The sequence below is a fragment of the Centroberyx gerrardi genome, chromosome 9 (genome assembly GCF_048128805.1).
Source record: "Centroberyx gerrardi isolate f3 chromosome 9, fCenGer3.hap1.cur.20231027, whole genome shotgun sequence".
In the NCBI taxonomy this organism is placed as follows: Eukaryota; Metazoa; Chordata; class Actinopteri; order Beryciformes; family Berycidae; genus Centroberyx; species Centroberyx gerrardi.
The window spans coordinates 4,932,340-4,948,102 of NC_136005.1; the positions used below are offsets into that span (position 1 = coordinate 4,932,340).

At 46.8% G+C, this 15,763-nt stretch overlaps 1 protein-coding gene across 1 annotated transcript in view; it reads right to left on the reverse strand.

The window, feature by feature from the left end:
• nr5a2 (nuclear receptor subfamily 5, group A, member 2) overlaps nt 1-15,763 on the reverse strand; it is an 82,466-nt gene that overhangs the window by 31,159 nt on the left and 35,544 nt on the right. The window contains exon 5 of the mRNA XM_071925567.1: nt 3,131-3,250. Within this exon, the coding sequence (XP_071781668.1) occupies nt 3,131-3,250 (120 nt within the window). The remainder of the gene's footprint in view (nt 1-3,130; nt 3,251-15,763) is intronic.

A 15,763-nucleotide genomic window follows, 5' to 3' on the forward strand; every position in this document is an offset into this window, starting at 1 on the left:
CCGGGGGGTTGTCGAAAGGCATCCTGGGAAATGTAGGAAATCACTAACTGAAGTAGAAGTAGATGAGCCAGGTTGGAGGGAAAGTGGGTTCACCCCAAAAAAGTAAAAGATTTACCATGAATAGAGGGTTCAGTGTCTTGCTCAAGGACACTTCGGCAGGACAAGTGTGTGCGTTCTCAGTGTGTGTGTGTGTGTGTGTGTGTGTGTTCCTGTGTAAATCAGTGTGTGCTGTGGTCTAAGTATCCCTGGCGTTAGCGCTGTGCTGTCACCCCTGGCCAGGCGGAGAATAATAGGAGATAATGAACTGTTTCAGATACTCCCCCTCCCACCACACACACACACACACACACACACACACACACACACACACACATACACCAACACCAGCTGTTCATTAACCAAAATATGCAAACGAGACCGCCGTCCTGCACCTCCCCTGACTATCACCCCCTCCTCCTCCTCCTCCTTTCCTCTTCATCAAGCTGCCTCCTCCTCCTCCTCCTCCTCCTCCACCTCCTTCTCTTCTCCTCTCCTCTTCTCATCCTCTCCTCTTCATCAAGCTCCCTCCTCCTCCCTCCTCGTCTCCTCTTCTTCTCTCCTCTTCGCTCCCTGATTCCTTTCCTTTTCCTCTTCTGCTCTCTCTGCCCGGACTTTCGCCTCTCCCTCTCTTTTGTCTGTCACTCTCCCATCTCTTCCTCCTCCTCTCATCCCCTTCTCTTCACCTCCTGGCCTCCTCCTTCATCCCTCCTTTTCCTTCTCCTCCTCCTGCCCTTCACTCCTCCTTGTCTCCCCTTTGCCCCTGCCTCATCTCCTTCTCCACTTCTCTTTGCCCACCTCCTCCTCCATCGCTTTTCCTTCTTTCCTCTCCTCTCCTCTTTGCCACTCCTCCTCCTCTGCTTTCCTCTCCTTCTCTCCTCTTCACCTGCCCTTCACCTCCTTCCCTTCTCCTCTTTTCCCCCTCTGCCACCCCATTTCCTCTATCCCTTCTCCCCCTCAGCTCTCTGTCGGCCTCCTTTTCCGTCGCTCCTCCATCTCTCCTCTCCTCTCCTCTCCTTCCCTCCACCCCCTCCTCCTCCTCCTCCACTTCTCTCATCCAGTCTTCTTTGCCACTCTCCTCCTCCCTCCTCCATCATCTCTCCTCCTCTCCTCTACCCCCAACATTCCCCCAGTCCTTCTCCTTCTCCTCCTCTTTGGCAACCCCCCTTCCATCCCTTCTCCTCCCTTCTCTCTCCTCTCCCATCCTCCTCCCTGTCTCACAGCCAGCGCTAATCAAACAGTGTGTACTGCAGGGAGTGTGTGTGTGTGTGTGTGTGTGTGTATGTGTATGTGTGTGTGACACTGGACGTGGGAGGAGAAGAAGCAGAAGACCACGGGTAAAGCATCTGGAGGCGCTCTCTCCTCTGAGTGTGTGTGTGTGTGTGTGTGTGTGTGTGTGAGAGAGAAAGAGTGCTCAAATATTTTTTCTTTCATCCTGAAGTCACCACTATTTCTCTCTCTATCTCTCTCTCTCACTCCTTGTCTTCCTCACTCGCCCATATTTATATTTTATTGCTAATACTGATATTTTTTTGCCGATGTTCTTTAATATTCTTTAAATTTGACCATTTCCATGCCAGAAAAATTACCCAAAACGACAGGTATACAGTGTTTCCCCGTGAAAATTTTATTCTTGGCAAGGTGGAAAAGCCTCTGAAACAGCATCATGGGACGCTCAAAGTCATAATAGTCATTATAAAAAATATTCATGCTTGTGTCAAATCTAGGCAAAACATTGAATTACAATCAATTCAGGTTAAGGTCTTCCCATAGTGTAGTATTGATCAATTCTACAATAAATATGTAATCAAACAAACTGCATCAAATCAATCGCATCAGAGGTGGACGCCACTAACTGACCGATATCTAATAAAAGGTCAATATCGGCTCAATATATTGGTCTAAGCCCGTTTGCCCCTAACACTGCCATGACCGCAGTAGTACTACTTACCACTAGAAGTAGTACTGCTTACTCACTAGAGGTAGTACTGCCTACTCACTAGAGGTAGTACTGCTTACTCACTAGAGGTAGTACTTCTTCACTGATGCTGTCAATCTATTCCTGACCTTGTCTTCATTCAGAATCATGTAAGTAAAGCAGGACCTCCCTGTATACAACATGGGCGCGCGTGCACACACACACACACACACACACACAGTCCGCAACCCTTGGCTCGCTTCAATATTCATACCTGCATCTATTGTTGAAAAACATTTTGTTGAGGAGCAACATCTTGGAAAGCCAGCCAATCAATAATTTACGACTGCTCATCTCACTGACAGCCGTGCCAATGTTCAGAGGCATATTCATAATGAGCAATTTTGCATGTGTGTGTGTGTGTAGGGGTGTGTGTGTGTGTGTGTGCACTCACATGACTGCTTGAGAATACCTGTGTATTTGTGTGTATATGTGTATGCTTGCCTGCGAGTGTGCATGTCTATTTGAGGAAAACTGTGTTTGTGTGTTTGTGTGTTTTGAGTCCATTTTTGTATCTTCTCCATGAATGTGTGAGATTACGAGCATGCACTGTATGTGTGAATGTTTGCTGTTTGTGTGTGTGTGTGTTTACTGGTTGAGTGTGTGTTTTGTGTATTAGTGTGTGTGTGTGTGTGTGTGTTAAGCAAAAACAGACTAAAGAATCACAGCGTCCTGATGCGTTGAGGGCCTTCATCAGGGCCTCAGGCATCGGCTCCCACCAACCTCCTCAGGGGCATCGTTGAAGCTAAATAACACTCACACACACACACACACACACACACACACACACATACACCGTCCCACCCTCCCTCCCACCCACCCGCTACGAGTGCTTAACCAAGGGCTTTATTTATTCGCTGTCAGAGTCCTTATGCACCAAGAGGAAAAAAAAAATAAAGAATGCATAATTGATTATTGTGGTCGCATTAGTTTATATCTATAAGCATAATCTATTTTTAATGGAGCGGTGACTCCGGTGCGGCCGAGTGATCGATATCACTTTAAAGGAAGTGTTGAGGTGTTGTTGAGTCGCCCGAGGAGGAGGGAAGGGCTAAAGAGGCGGACTTGGTTGGAGGAGAAGAGGTTTCGGGGGGGCGCGATTTTGGCGCGACTCACCTGCTGGCCGGTGACCAATAGGATGGAGCCCTCCTTGGCGTGCATCACCTGTCGGAAGATGTGGTCGAGGATGAGGAGCTCGCTCCAGCAGTTCTGCAGCAGCTTCATCTGGTCGTCCACCTGGTCAGAAAGATAAAAAAGACACACGACGGTTAACTGCTGGGCTCTCACCAAACCTCCAACTGCAGCCATACTGTATGCTGCTGGGACTGAATGTTAAATGTGTAGCTATGAAGAGTGATATGCATTGTCACTGTTGCCTATTTGTAAGTCTTGCACTGTTCCAGGTATATCAGTATGTACTTGGTTACAATGTAAGTTGTTGATATGTCTCTGCACCAACATCATCAAGCTAAATCCCTGAAAATGTATTGTACTTGGTGAATAAAGTGATTCTGAATTTCATGAATACTAATGCTGGTAACACAATGGAAAAAATATCCAGAGAAAAAAAAAGACCTGAGGACACTTGTTGACCCTTGTGTTCTTTCTATTTCACATTTAAGTGGTACAAACTCCAGTGTGCAAATTTAAGTGAAACAATAAAATCCCTTCATTCCAGGTGCGTGAAAGATGAAAACGGCATGTAAAGATTTGTCACGTCTCCCATCACAGACATCTGTTTGCGATGTAAGCTTGCTCACAGGTCAATCGCTACTGATTAATTGCGTACCACAGGCGCAAGTTTGTCGACCTTACACACAACTCAAAAGTCCCCTGCACACAAACCCCGAAGCTTTCTCATGTGAACCTTTCCACACTCGCGCAGTTACGTGCCTGATTTGACAATGTTACGAGCTTTATCTGTTTGCCCGGTGCCAGCAGTTTCTGAGTGATTCCACCGCTACTAATGATTAAGTCGCCAGTTTTCCCCCGCCGAGTGCCAGCCGCCGGCTCCCAGGCCGGCCAGGTAAGCTTGGGAAGCTGACGCAAGTCCGACGGGCGGCTCGCTACACCACAACAACCCCCTCCATTGTAACCGCCGGTCCCTTCCCATGCCCGGCTGCGTTAATCATTACACCGCACAGCCAGACGCACACAGAAAGGCCACATTGAGAAGGAAGGAATGAGGAAAAAAAAAAGTAATTCTTGTCCTCCCTTCCCCCCCCCCCTTTTTCCATAAACAAACATTGTGTATCATTGGGAATAATGTGTCTCTTTGGGCACACTGCGGTTTTGTGGTTTTGTGAGATTCTTTGTTGCTGTGAGTCTGTGAGAACCGTCTGTGACGTCGCACACGGCAAGCGTCAGCGCGAGCCGGAGGGGTGAAGAATGTGGATCGATGGCCTCGCTCTGTGACCCGGGCAGGTGCGGCACGGCCACCTTTGAAAGGAATGTCTTTTTTATCCGTGTGCTGTCTGGACATCGCACAGCGCTCCATTTGTTGAGATCTGCGAAGACTTCACGTATTAACTCGATGTCAACAACTGTATCTCCGCGCCAGCAAATGCCAAGCACTTTATTACCTTGAATGACACGGCGCTATAGCTGAGGCCAAGTCTGAAGCCTATCGCTTGTTGATTGGGATTGTTATGACTGGCAGGGCGTCTGTTTACTGTGCAGGCAGACGTAACAACAGCAGTATCACAACAGGAGCCTCCAGGCCGCCTGGCTGTGGTTGTCTTTAGCCACAGCTGAGGATTTCTGTTGCATCAGTACCATTCTTTACCTGTACTGGGCCTGCTATAGGCATGGTACAGTATCAGCACCCTTTGGTCTTCTATTAAAAACTTGTTTCTGTAGAAGAGCAGGATGAAGAAACCAACCATGGAACCTGGGCCAGAGCCAAAGTTTGGATCCCATACCATCAGGCTTCTATTATACCTAAACCAGACTGTGCACAAAACATAATGGAGAAACACACCATGCCAGTCTGGGTAGTACAATTATGCAGTGAAAAAACATAAAACGCAAGCCTCAAATCTTGGAATGCCTTATGTCTCCCATTCCTCTTTTATCAGCGCAGATAAACGACAAAATACAACAAAGCTGCTGTGACCTTTTCCACCACTTCTGACAGCTTGGTGGACTCTTTCTGTTTTTTTCCTCCTCCTCCTCTTTCCTCCCTACATCCATTTTTTTTGCGGTCCTGCACTGGAGGCGTCTGGAGCTCAGGACGAGAGCAAAATTCAAATGCCGTCATTAAAACCATCAGAGAGCGATGGAGGGAGGGAGTGCTTCTTACTGTACTTTAAAACCCCCCTCCCCTTTCCCCTCGTCTCTCTCCGTCTCTCAGCCAAACTAAGGACCCTGGAAGTGTGTGTGTGTGTGTGAGTGTGCGTGTGTGTAGTGCGTGCGTGTGAGACCCAAGTTCTTCAAAGCCGCCCCCCCGCGCCCCCCTCCCCCCTGCATGTCAGCGGTGTTGGCGAGTGTCGGGGTCCTCATCAAAGGGCTGTCCTCACTCCGCCTGCCTGGAAGCCTCTCTCTGACAAGAGGCCCGGGTCATCAAAAGGGGACGGCGCAGAGGGGATGACGGCGGGCGATAGCGGGCTAGGCGAGGGCAGGGGGACACCCGCCTGGAAGGGAGGGGGGGGGGGGGGGGGGCTGGTGACAGACAGACGGGCGTGGGGGGCGGGCCGGGGGTTGGGGTTCAGTTCATTGACCTTTTAAGTACCAGCGACACGAGCTGTTTCCCTGACAAGCTCTTCCTTTGCTCTGTCAGACGAGCGGCGAGCCCCGGCGCCTGATCTTACAGGATCCGCTGCCTGCTCCCTCAGATAATACCAGCTCTCTGACATGAAGGAGACGGCCGCATCGCCTCGTGTTTTCATGCAGGCGACTCTTGAATACCATCAACTGCGGCTGATATTCTGCTAGTAAAACACTGGCCGATCGCCAGCTCCCGATTACAGTCTCTTTTCGATTTGATTTCTTCAGAATACGACTCTACAAAGTTCAAATTGACAGTTTATTGAACGCCACAGGAGCAATAAAATGGCTAATTTATTTTGCTGGTTAATTCTTATCGCACCACATGGTCACGGAAAATGTAGATAAGATGACTCACACACAGCCAGTTGTATGATTTCCAGTGATGTCAACTCAATAGGAAACGAGCTTGTTTACTCCTTAACACCATGTGAGCGGTTGTAATTCGGTGTAACTGAGTCAGTTCGGCAGCAACACAGCTTGCTATCAAGAGTCCAGAGAATGATCCTGATATGCAAACGATAAGTTCTTCTGGCAATTCATCAAACCAGAGGTACAACAGACCGATCACTCTTCTTCTACAGAATCCTACACAGTGAGCATACAGAGGTAGCAGACTGGGACAGATTGGGAATTTCATGAAATTAGCGTAATGTCTTAAAATACAAATAATGTGCTCTGTGCACGTTTCACCACCAGGAAAGGATTATGTGGAAGAGGCACCTAGGAGCATTTTCAGCTAAAGTTTTTCTTATTTAACCATGACCTTAACCCTAACTTGAACCAAAGTTGTTTTACATGCCTGAACTTCAATGTTTGCGAACCGTTTCATGTGAAAATGGCGTGTTCGATTTGTGCTATTATCACATTATCTTTTTGTGTTGGAGGAACATAATCTATTCATTATTTGTGTCCACAACACGTAATATGCCTTTCAGAGTTAAAGCTTATTTCATTTACATTTTCTGAGACTGTTGGACGGAGCCACTGTGAATGCCACACTTACTTTACTGTGTGCTTGCTGAGCTGATGCTGCACTTTTGCACGTCCATCGCCAAGAGGGGATGTTTGGAAAAACTGTTTTCAGCCGTGTAATCTTATAAGTCTGGTCACTAGTCGAATGAAAGACATTACTTCTGTGTTACGATGTACCACTTTCTTCTACACCGGCGTCCACTGCAGGCCTTTGGACGGTCTCTGCCTGTCCTTGGCTTGGTGCAAAACTCGTTACACGGATTTAGCTTGTTAGGGTTCAGGTTGGTGCAGAAAGCAACCTCCCAAGAAATCGCTTCAAACTGGCCTCAAAATCCACGTTTAAGGCTACTTCTCAAGGTGGGCTCTATTTAATATTTTAATATCATCACCGGTGTTCGTTCTTTTTTTATTTTTTTATTTTTTTCCCAACCAGGAACTTCTTCTACTTTGCAGCGGGGCGGCAATGAAAAATACATATCCTCCAAGAAACCAATTTAACACCTTTATGATCGTTCAGGCGAGTGGGATCAATGCCCGGATCAATCGCTTAGCCCATAGCTTTTGTTCAAAACCACCGGCTGAGATTAATGGGATTTTCCAGAGAGAGAGAGAGAGGGAGAGAGAGAGAGAGAGAGAGAGAGAAAGAGGGGGAATGAAAGTGCCAGACAGGGAATGAGAGAATGAGAAAAGACTTGGGGGAAATTGAGAAAATAAAACATAGTGATTAAGAGCAGACATTCCCTCCATTTCTGGGCAAATGTAAATTAATTGGAAACGGAGCATTCAGACGCTTGCTGACAAAAGTAATGTTTATTCATCGCCCCCCCGCTAAGAGGAGAGCAATTATTACGGCGTGTTGAGTCAAAACAGCCAAATGTAGTAGAATCTTTTTTTTTTCCCCCCCCTCTCTTTTTTTGTGGCCGGGTTTTGGTCTAGTGCCACGAGCATTGTTAAGCTTCGTACGGTACGGCAGGCCTTAACGAGAGTACACAGCTGGATCTGATTTTAATAAGTAGTTCCATTTTTGATGTGGCCTAATGAACAGATTAATGGAATCTCCTTCAGTGGAGCCTTAATGAATGGAGGGAATCACGCTATTTTTTTACCGCGGAGGGGGGAAAACACACACACACACACACACGACTACACACATGCACACAAACATACCAGCATGCACACACACACACATACACGCACACTATGAGTTCATCCGCCTCAAATGCCATTTACATAAACAATAGCTCTGCCTCTATCTCCTCTCTCTCTGCTGGAAAAGAATCAATGCAGTCTTGGAGTACTACAGGTGAGGTTTGAAGTCGACATCAATGCCCGTGCGTCTCTAGCTGCCCGTCCTTTGGTGCGGTCTTGTCTTGGCATCTGTTCGCCTCGTGCCGAACAGGCCCCCGAATTCACCTGGGAGCCGGCGTTACTTCACCTAGAACAGCGCCTATTGTTCTCAGAGCGTTTCCAACACGGCTTAATCATGTCGCGCTTGAACGCAGCTTGCTGCCAGTTTAGCTCGGTGCTTTAATTGAAAAACGTCTCAATTTGGGTTTCCTTCGCCGACAATAGAGATTTTGTTAAAGTAATTGGTTATCATTGCGTCCAGAGATGCAGTGGTTAAGACTTTTGCTTAACTGCTGACCTGGGATCAAATCTCCACAATAACTGACTATCAATCTATCCTCAATCCCTCTCAGCCTTCCTACTGTCTCAATAATGACCAAATTATAAGGGGGGTGAATTGTCCTCTCTCCTTAAAAAGTATAATAGGTTGAATATCATCAAGACAGTATCTCATTTCAGTCCAAATGAAATAGCAAAAGTGCCAGCTGAATACAACTGTAAATCAATTTTTAGCAACAGCACTTTTCAAAAGCCACAAATAGAGTTACAACCATCAGCAAAACAGTCTGAGTGAGTGACTAAATCCCTGGGATGTACCAACTATGTGACCTGGTGGGAGGGATGAGGGGGGTGGAGGGGTGTGTGTGTGTGTGTGTGGGGGGGGGGTGTCCATGTTCCAAACTGTCCTCCAGCTCTTCCCTAGAGACTGCAGTAGTGGATGAGCGCTGAATAAAACCATTATCCAATCCACTTCCTCCCTCCACCCATCCCTGAACCAGCAGAAATCTCCCGCTCTTGTTTATCATGGCATGGAGTCCATTTGGGCCTCGATCCTGCGGCTGGCCGGGGTGATAAGCATGCTGGGAAAATGAGCAGGTGGCAGGTGGCAGTGCTAGTGCGGGGGTGGAGGTGGGAGGGGGTGGAGGTGGAGGGAGGGCTGGGGCACTGGGGGGAATGGCAGTAGTGGTGATACTAAGCATGGCAAGGAGCTTTCAGTGAAACAAGATTTGACAAGTTGGCTGGTGGATTGCAGAGTTCAACAGCCAGATTCCATTATTTTACCAGACATGAAAGCTTTTTAAAATAAAAAATATGCTGCTTGGTTACCTGCCATTTTGTCTGGTAGAGTAGAAAAATGTACCATCCACCCTTGGGACGGGGTTTTCACTGCTACTGGGAGTCTATGGCTTTGGCTTTCGACTAGGATCGTCTTGACTAGGCAGGATCTGGGTTTTACATCTGTCGACACCATGCAGCGTTTCTGTATTTCATATAAGCTTGGCTTCTATCAAAGTATTTCTAGCAATTATGATGCATCAAATCAGAAAGGCTGAATGGAAACGGCAAAATGCAATGAAATTTCCTCAAAATTCCCCAAAAGTTTTTACATTATAGAAAAACTATTTGTTGAATAAATAATGATGTAGGCTTGGCAGGATTGGTCTGATGAATGTGTTCAGTTTCACTGCACAGCAGTTTAAAAGTGGTTTTGGACTTTCTGAAATGTATGTTTGTAAAATATGAGTCCATTACGACCTCCCAGAAATGTCGTACCTGCTGTCTCGCCCATGTGTGAGACGCACATCTTGGTTGTATGGGTATTAGTTGGTACATTAGAATATTGCCAAGTGCATTTATTTGTTTTTGTCTTTGGATGAAAGCATGAAATATGGCCATCATCAGCTGACACTATAGAAAAATAACAACTTTCCCAATACTAACTTGAACAACTCTTTCAATTGTTTTTGTGGATGTTATTTTTTAAAATTTACTTTCATGAAGTCTTCAACCCGATTGATTAGCTTGATAGTTGGATGGAAATATAGCTACATTCTATTTAAATAGAGATACATTTTTCTCAAAGGATAGTGGTTGCTTTAGTCTCCTTAGAAAGCAAAGTGTAGTAAGTAGGCACACTAACAGTGTAGGACAGCCATAGCCAGATTGAATCCTATATAACCACCAATATAAACAAAAAACAATTACACTTTCAGAGAAACATTGATTGATGCTTCCTTTTCCCTTAAAAGACTCTATCCTCGTCAGTTTGATACCACTCACTGTGATGTGTACTATAAATTTACTGGCAGAAACACTGCACCACTATTTGTATATCATCACATACATACTCATCAGCATTTCATGTCACTGGCACCTGTTTGTACTGTAGATCTAATGCAGCATATCAGGTAGTGGAGAATGCCTGTGGGTTGATCCTGACTGGAAACCCTAGACTCTAATTATGTCCCTAAACAGCCATAGAGATGCCGACGGCCACCTGTGAGCTCAGAGAAAATATCGCCGCCGTTGCACGAAGGCCTCGTATCAGCGGAGAAGTATTTGCCGGGCATTAAGACAAAAAGACGCTTACGTATTTCTGAAATGATATATGTGTACATGTATATTTTTAAATGATTTTTAACAGGTTTCAAAGGGTCAAGGGGTCATGAAACTCATTCCACACATGCATGACTGTGTACAACTTTCGATTCAAGTAACAAAAAGAAAGCAGGTAGAGCAGAGTTAGGGGTTCGATTGCCACCTATGCTAAAAAAAAAAAGTCTACACTCTTAGTACTGTAAAACGCTCTGGACAACAACATTATGAAAGAGAAATCTGGGAGGCAATCAGTACAGAGCATTGCATCCTTCTGATGTTTTGGTCTACAGATGCTTTCAGGACACAAAAGGTAGAAGTTGAATGCAGAGTTTAGACGAATGGGTGTTTGAGGGAAAACTCAGTTAGTCCGCATTACTTAAGTCTATATTCTCCTGGCTGCGGATCAAGTGGGGCGGTGCAAGGATGATGCATGCTGCTTGGAAGCAAGCCAAGGACCGGTGTCTGATGTTTTAAAGACCTGAAGCCCCCAGTGACACCGTTACACGACTTATGATGGGTCTAAGTGTATCAGAAGATGTATCTATAAACCAAGAAAAAACCCAGAAAAAAAGTCCAGATTCCTCTGTACAAAGCATGGCCATTCAAATATATAGGCTTTGTCATTCAGTGTTGTTACCTATACACATCAGACAGCCTTGAACCAACGCTCCTATACACTGATTTTATCTTTTCAGTACTAGACGAGAGAGAGATCGCACTTCAACAGTCGATATCCTCAGAGAGAGCGCGCTCACTTCATCAGAGCATGTGAGTAGCGAAGAAGTCAGGGTTTAAATACTGAACATGTTAGTGTTTTTGTGATGGCTGTGCAATAAACCAGTGCAATGCAAGTAATCTGTCCTTTTGATTCTTCATGATGTGATGTGCTGCCTTTATTCCTCTATGGGGATCTTACACAGAATTTGTCTTTTCAGTATCTGTAAATACACGAATGTCGGAGCTGGTGAGTTTTAGCTCTGACAAAGAATAATCCCACCAAATATATTACTGTAGCATTGTGAATTCTGTTAGTTGTGTAACAAGCTGGTTTCATATTACTAGCTACTTTGTGCTAGCTGCAAAGCTGAGAAGAAATTAAAACATTGTCGATGGATTGCTGGCTGTCCTGTTGAAGTTTCAAACAGTTTCTATAGGAGAAGCAAATGTCTGCTTCTCTGAAAAGCATGAGGCAGGGTGGTGTGTGTGTGTGTGTGTGTGTGTGTGTGTGTGTTTGTCTACGCCTCTGTGTGTACATTATGGCATGCATGCATACACCCATGCACTTAACTATGTCTGTATGTTAGAATGAGTGCATAGTCTGCTTTGCAAGAGGGCATGAGTGCTATAGTGTGTGTGTGTGTGTGTGAGAGAGTGCAAGTGTGTGTCTGAGTGTGTGTGTGTGTCCACGTCTGATCGATACTGCTGAGGCACTGAGATTGATCGGTTCCCACGGTGACCGCATTAACAGACTCTGGAAGCTGACCTTTGACCCTGAGAACACGCCGCTTTCGATTGGACCTGCCCTCCCTCTTCCCACCTTCCCATCCCTCCATCCAGCCCAACATTTTTCTTTTTGTCCCAGGCTTGTGGCAAAGAGGGGAAAACAAAAAGCAGACGTGTGATTGGACCTGCCCCCCCCACCCCCACCCCCACCCCCTCTCCTTGCACCCTCCCCATCTCTCCGTCCATCCCAACATCCTTTTGTCCCAGGCCTTGTAGAGAGGAGAGGAAACAAGCAGCGGGCCTAATAAGGTCTTCCTGCTCTGCCTGAGCCTCGACTCGACATACCACAGACATGAGGCCACTGGAGGTGTAGGAAATGCGTTTTCTGACCCATAATGCACCAGCAGTTGATGGCCACGCTAGCGAGCCGGTGTGCCACTTTCTGTGCTTAATAAATAAGGAAAAACAACAACATTTTCAAAGATGCTGCACCAGATGAATGTGATGAAAAAGACTTCTTGATACAGCAGCTTGTAACAGGTAAAAATAATGGGGGCAAGGCTTGTAAGCTGTTGTTAGCCAAAGTCAATATGCAGTAAAACACACACACACACACACACACACACACACACACAAACAATAACAACTACGAGAATCCATGGCGCTACATTCATGAGGCAAAAAAACCCCAAAGTATCTCTTTGGGTGTGAGTGTTGCGGAGGGGGGAACGTCTTGTTTTCTCAAGGTCGCCGACGATTGCAACAAACCCCTTCTCTGTCTGATATCAGGGCAGGGATTTGTGTACGAACCAAGCGCACCCAAACTCTCCTATTCCGTTTTTACCTGATGCATAAGCATATGAAAGATAGAAAAATCAATAAGGCAAGAGAACGGACCAGAGAGAGGGCAGCCATGAATTTCAATGGATCTTTTCATGCATGCAATGTTTATTGTTGTCTGCTACGGCTGGCCTGAAAATCCTTTTCCATTAATATTTGGAATCTAAAATAATGCTTTTGATTAGATGATCATATTTGACAAGTAATGAGGCGCAATATTTAATGCGGAGTAATGAAGTGCATCCAGAAGAGAGAGAGAGTCGGAGGGAAAACTCCAGGAAAGGAGGTTATGAGAAAGAAATGCATGTTCTGTTGCCTCATTTCTGAAGAAAGTTAAGCCATGAGAGTGCATGGCTTAGAGCGAAGCAGCTTTTCTTTCTTGTTTTGAGCGCTATTGTTTTCAAGATACCTCAGCAGCAAACTACCTACCCCCCACCACACACACACACACACACACACAGACACACACATACATGAAATCTCAGGGCTTAGAGCTAAGAAGCTATCAACTAATTATCAAAAACACAGAGAGGCCCTAATCAATTATTCACATGAACATTAGACTGCTAATACACATGCAGCCCAGGGAACGGCATCTCCCAAAAGTAACTCTACTTCTCCACACACACACACACACACACACACACACACACACACACACACTTGCATGCAGTCATGTCCATACCTGCATACTTAAAAACACACACAGATGCTTGTAGGCAATAATATCCATACTTGCATACTTACACACACACACACACACACATACACACAAACTCACACACACACATGCAGTCTCCCACCCCCTTCCCGCCACTCCACTCTCCTCTTCACCCCCACCCCCCCCCACCCCCCCACCCCCCACCCCCCTCAAATGCAGACAGAGAAAATAATGCCTTCCAAATGTGAAATGAGTTGTGCTCTGTAGACTGTAGACTGGCTATAGGGGTCCTGGCTGGGAGGTATTGATCCCCCCCCCCCCCCCACCCTCTCCCACACACACACACACACACACACACACACACACACACTCACACATACCCACAGTGCTTAATCTAGCGGGCAATACTGGACATTAAGCCCCAGCCATTGGATTTTCACGCCGTGCATTCATTGTTTGACTTGATGCTGCGATTTATGACTGCTGGTGTTTGTGGGGAGTGTGTGTGTGTTGGGGGGAGCTACAAGCATCTGTGTGTGTGTGTGTGTGTGTGTGTGTGTGGGGGTGTTGGTTAAAAGTGGAGTTTGTTTGTGTGGGGTGTTGTGTACATGTGCCATACATGCATTCAATTTATTATACAATCATGACTCTGTGTGAGAGAGAGAGGATTTATGTGTATGCATTTATGTACGTGTGTGTGTGCACGTTTGTGCATTCATGTGTGTGTGTGTGTGTGTATGTGTGTGTGTGAGAGTTTCATTGACGGACAGCGGGAAACGACCCCATAATACCCGTCTGGCCGGCTGTGCGTTAAGGGGAAGCCAAGAAGAAGAGAAAAAGAAGAGACGAAGAAGAAAACAGGCTAAAGGCTTCCCCTCTTGTATTATTCAGAATAGTCGAGACAGTTCCCCCTCACACACACGCACACACACACACACACACACACACACACACACACACTCAGACTCAGACAGACACATACGTAGCCTAACGCAGCAGAGAAGACCAAAGCTGTTTTAAAATGCGGAGACAGACGCAGTGATGCTTTCTGTCTGAGAGGGCGGGAGACACAGATTCCCATTAGCGTTTGACGTGCAGGGATGGGTGGGTGGGTGGATGGGTGGGTGGGTGGGGGGGGCGGAGGGGTGGGTGGTGGCGGTGGAGCAGACAGCTGCGAGGCCACGTCACATCTGGCACCGCTCCAGAGATTTGCCGGGACCGCGGCCCTTGATGCACAAATTAAATATCTGAATTAACTAATTGAGCTATTTCCGGGGCTGATATGTAAACAATGGCGGCGCGAGGCAAGACGAGGCATCAGAACTGCAGCGCCGCCGAACAGATGCAGCGCCGCGTCTCCCTGAAGTGCATCTCCAGGCTTCGTTTAATTGACGGAGAAACTGCCCCGAATGCATCTGTATTAAGGGGAGAAACACACACGCTCTTCTGTAGCACTACTTGCGGGAGTACGAGGCCTAGCGGTGCTGATGATGATGGAGTGTGCAGTGCAACATGTGGCGTATAATGTATTGGCCCAGGGGAAGGCGAGGCTGCGACTTGCCACCTGAAAAGCTCGTCTTTTTTTTCTTTTTCTTTCAGCGTCCCTGGTTCGTTTCTGGAGGTTTAACGGCGTTGTCGACACCTCTCCCGCCGAGTCCCCTTTCGGAATATTTGGTTTATTACTCGTCATTGTTTCGGCTCGCGTGAAAAGTCGCTTTTTATCCCCCTCTAAGAGGGCGCAATCCTGAAGGAACGCAGGACTGTAATGCCTATTATTAGGGCCATGCCTTTATTTCACATGTATGGAATCATTTATCCCCGGCCCGTGCCAGGTTTTCAGTTATGGTATTTTGGGGGAGACGGAGGAATGAGAGAGAGAAAGGGAGGATGGAAGGAGGTGAGGAAGAGGGAATGGTGCGGGAGTAATAAAAAATCTGGGTGTACCGTAAAAGAAATGAAGGAGGGAGAATTAAGACCAGTAAAGAAAGGAACGCTCAAAGCAGGGATCGGGAACAGGTGTCTTTGTCCTACTTTGCCGGCGGGGCTAAAGCCATTTTCTCGGTTGGGTGGCTGTTTGGCGGGCGGCCCTGTTGAATTTCTCGCCCGTCGTCACAACACATCCACGGCGTCTAGTGTTACTCCTCTCCATCGCACGCATCAGTCATCGCCGCACAAATCCAATCGCCCGCCTTACCGGTTAAATATAAATACCCCTGGACTCTTAAAGCGTAAACCTAGCCGCTCCGTCCCCCCACTGTCTTATCTATTGTCTGCTGGACCTGCTGTCCCAAGAACCCCACCCCCCTCCACCCCCCCGCCCCACCGCACACTCTCTGTCC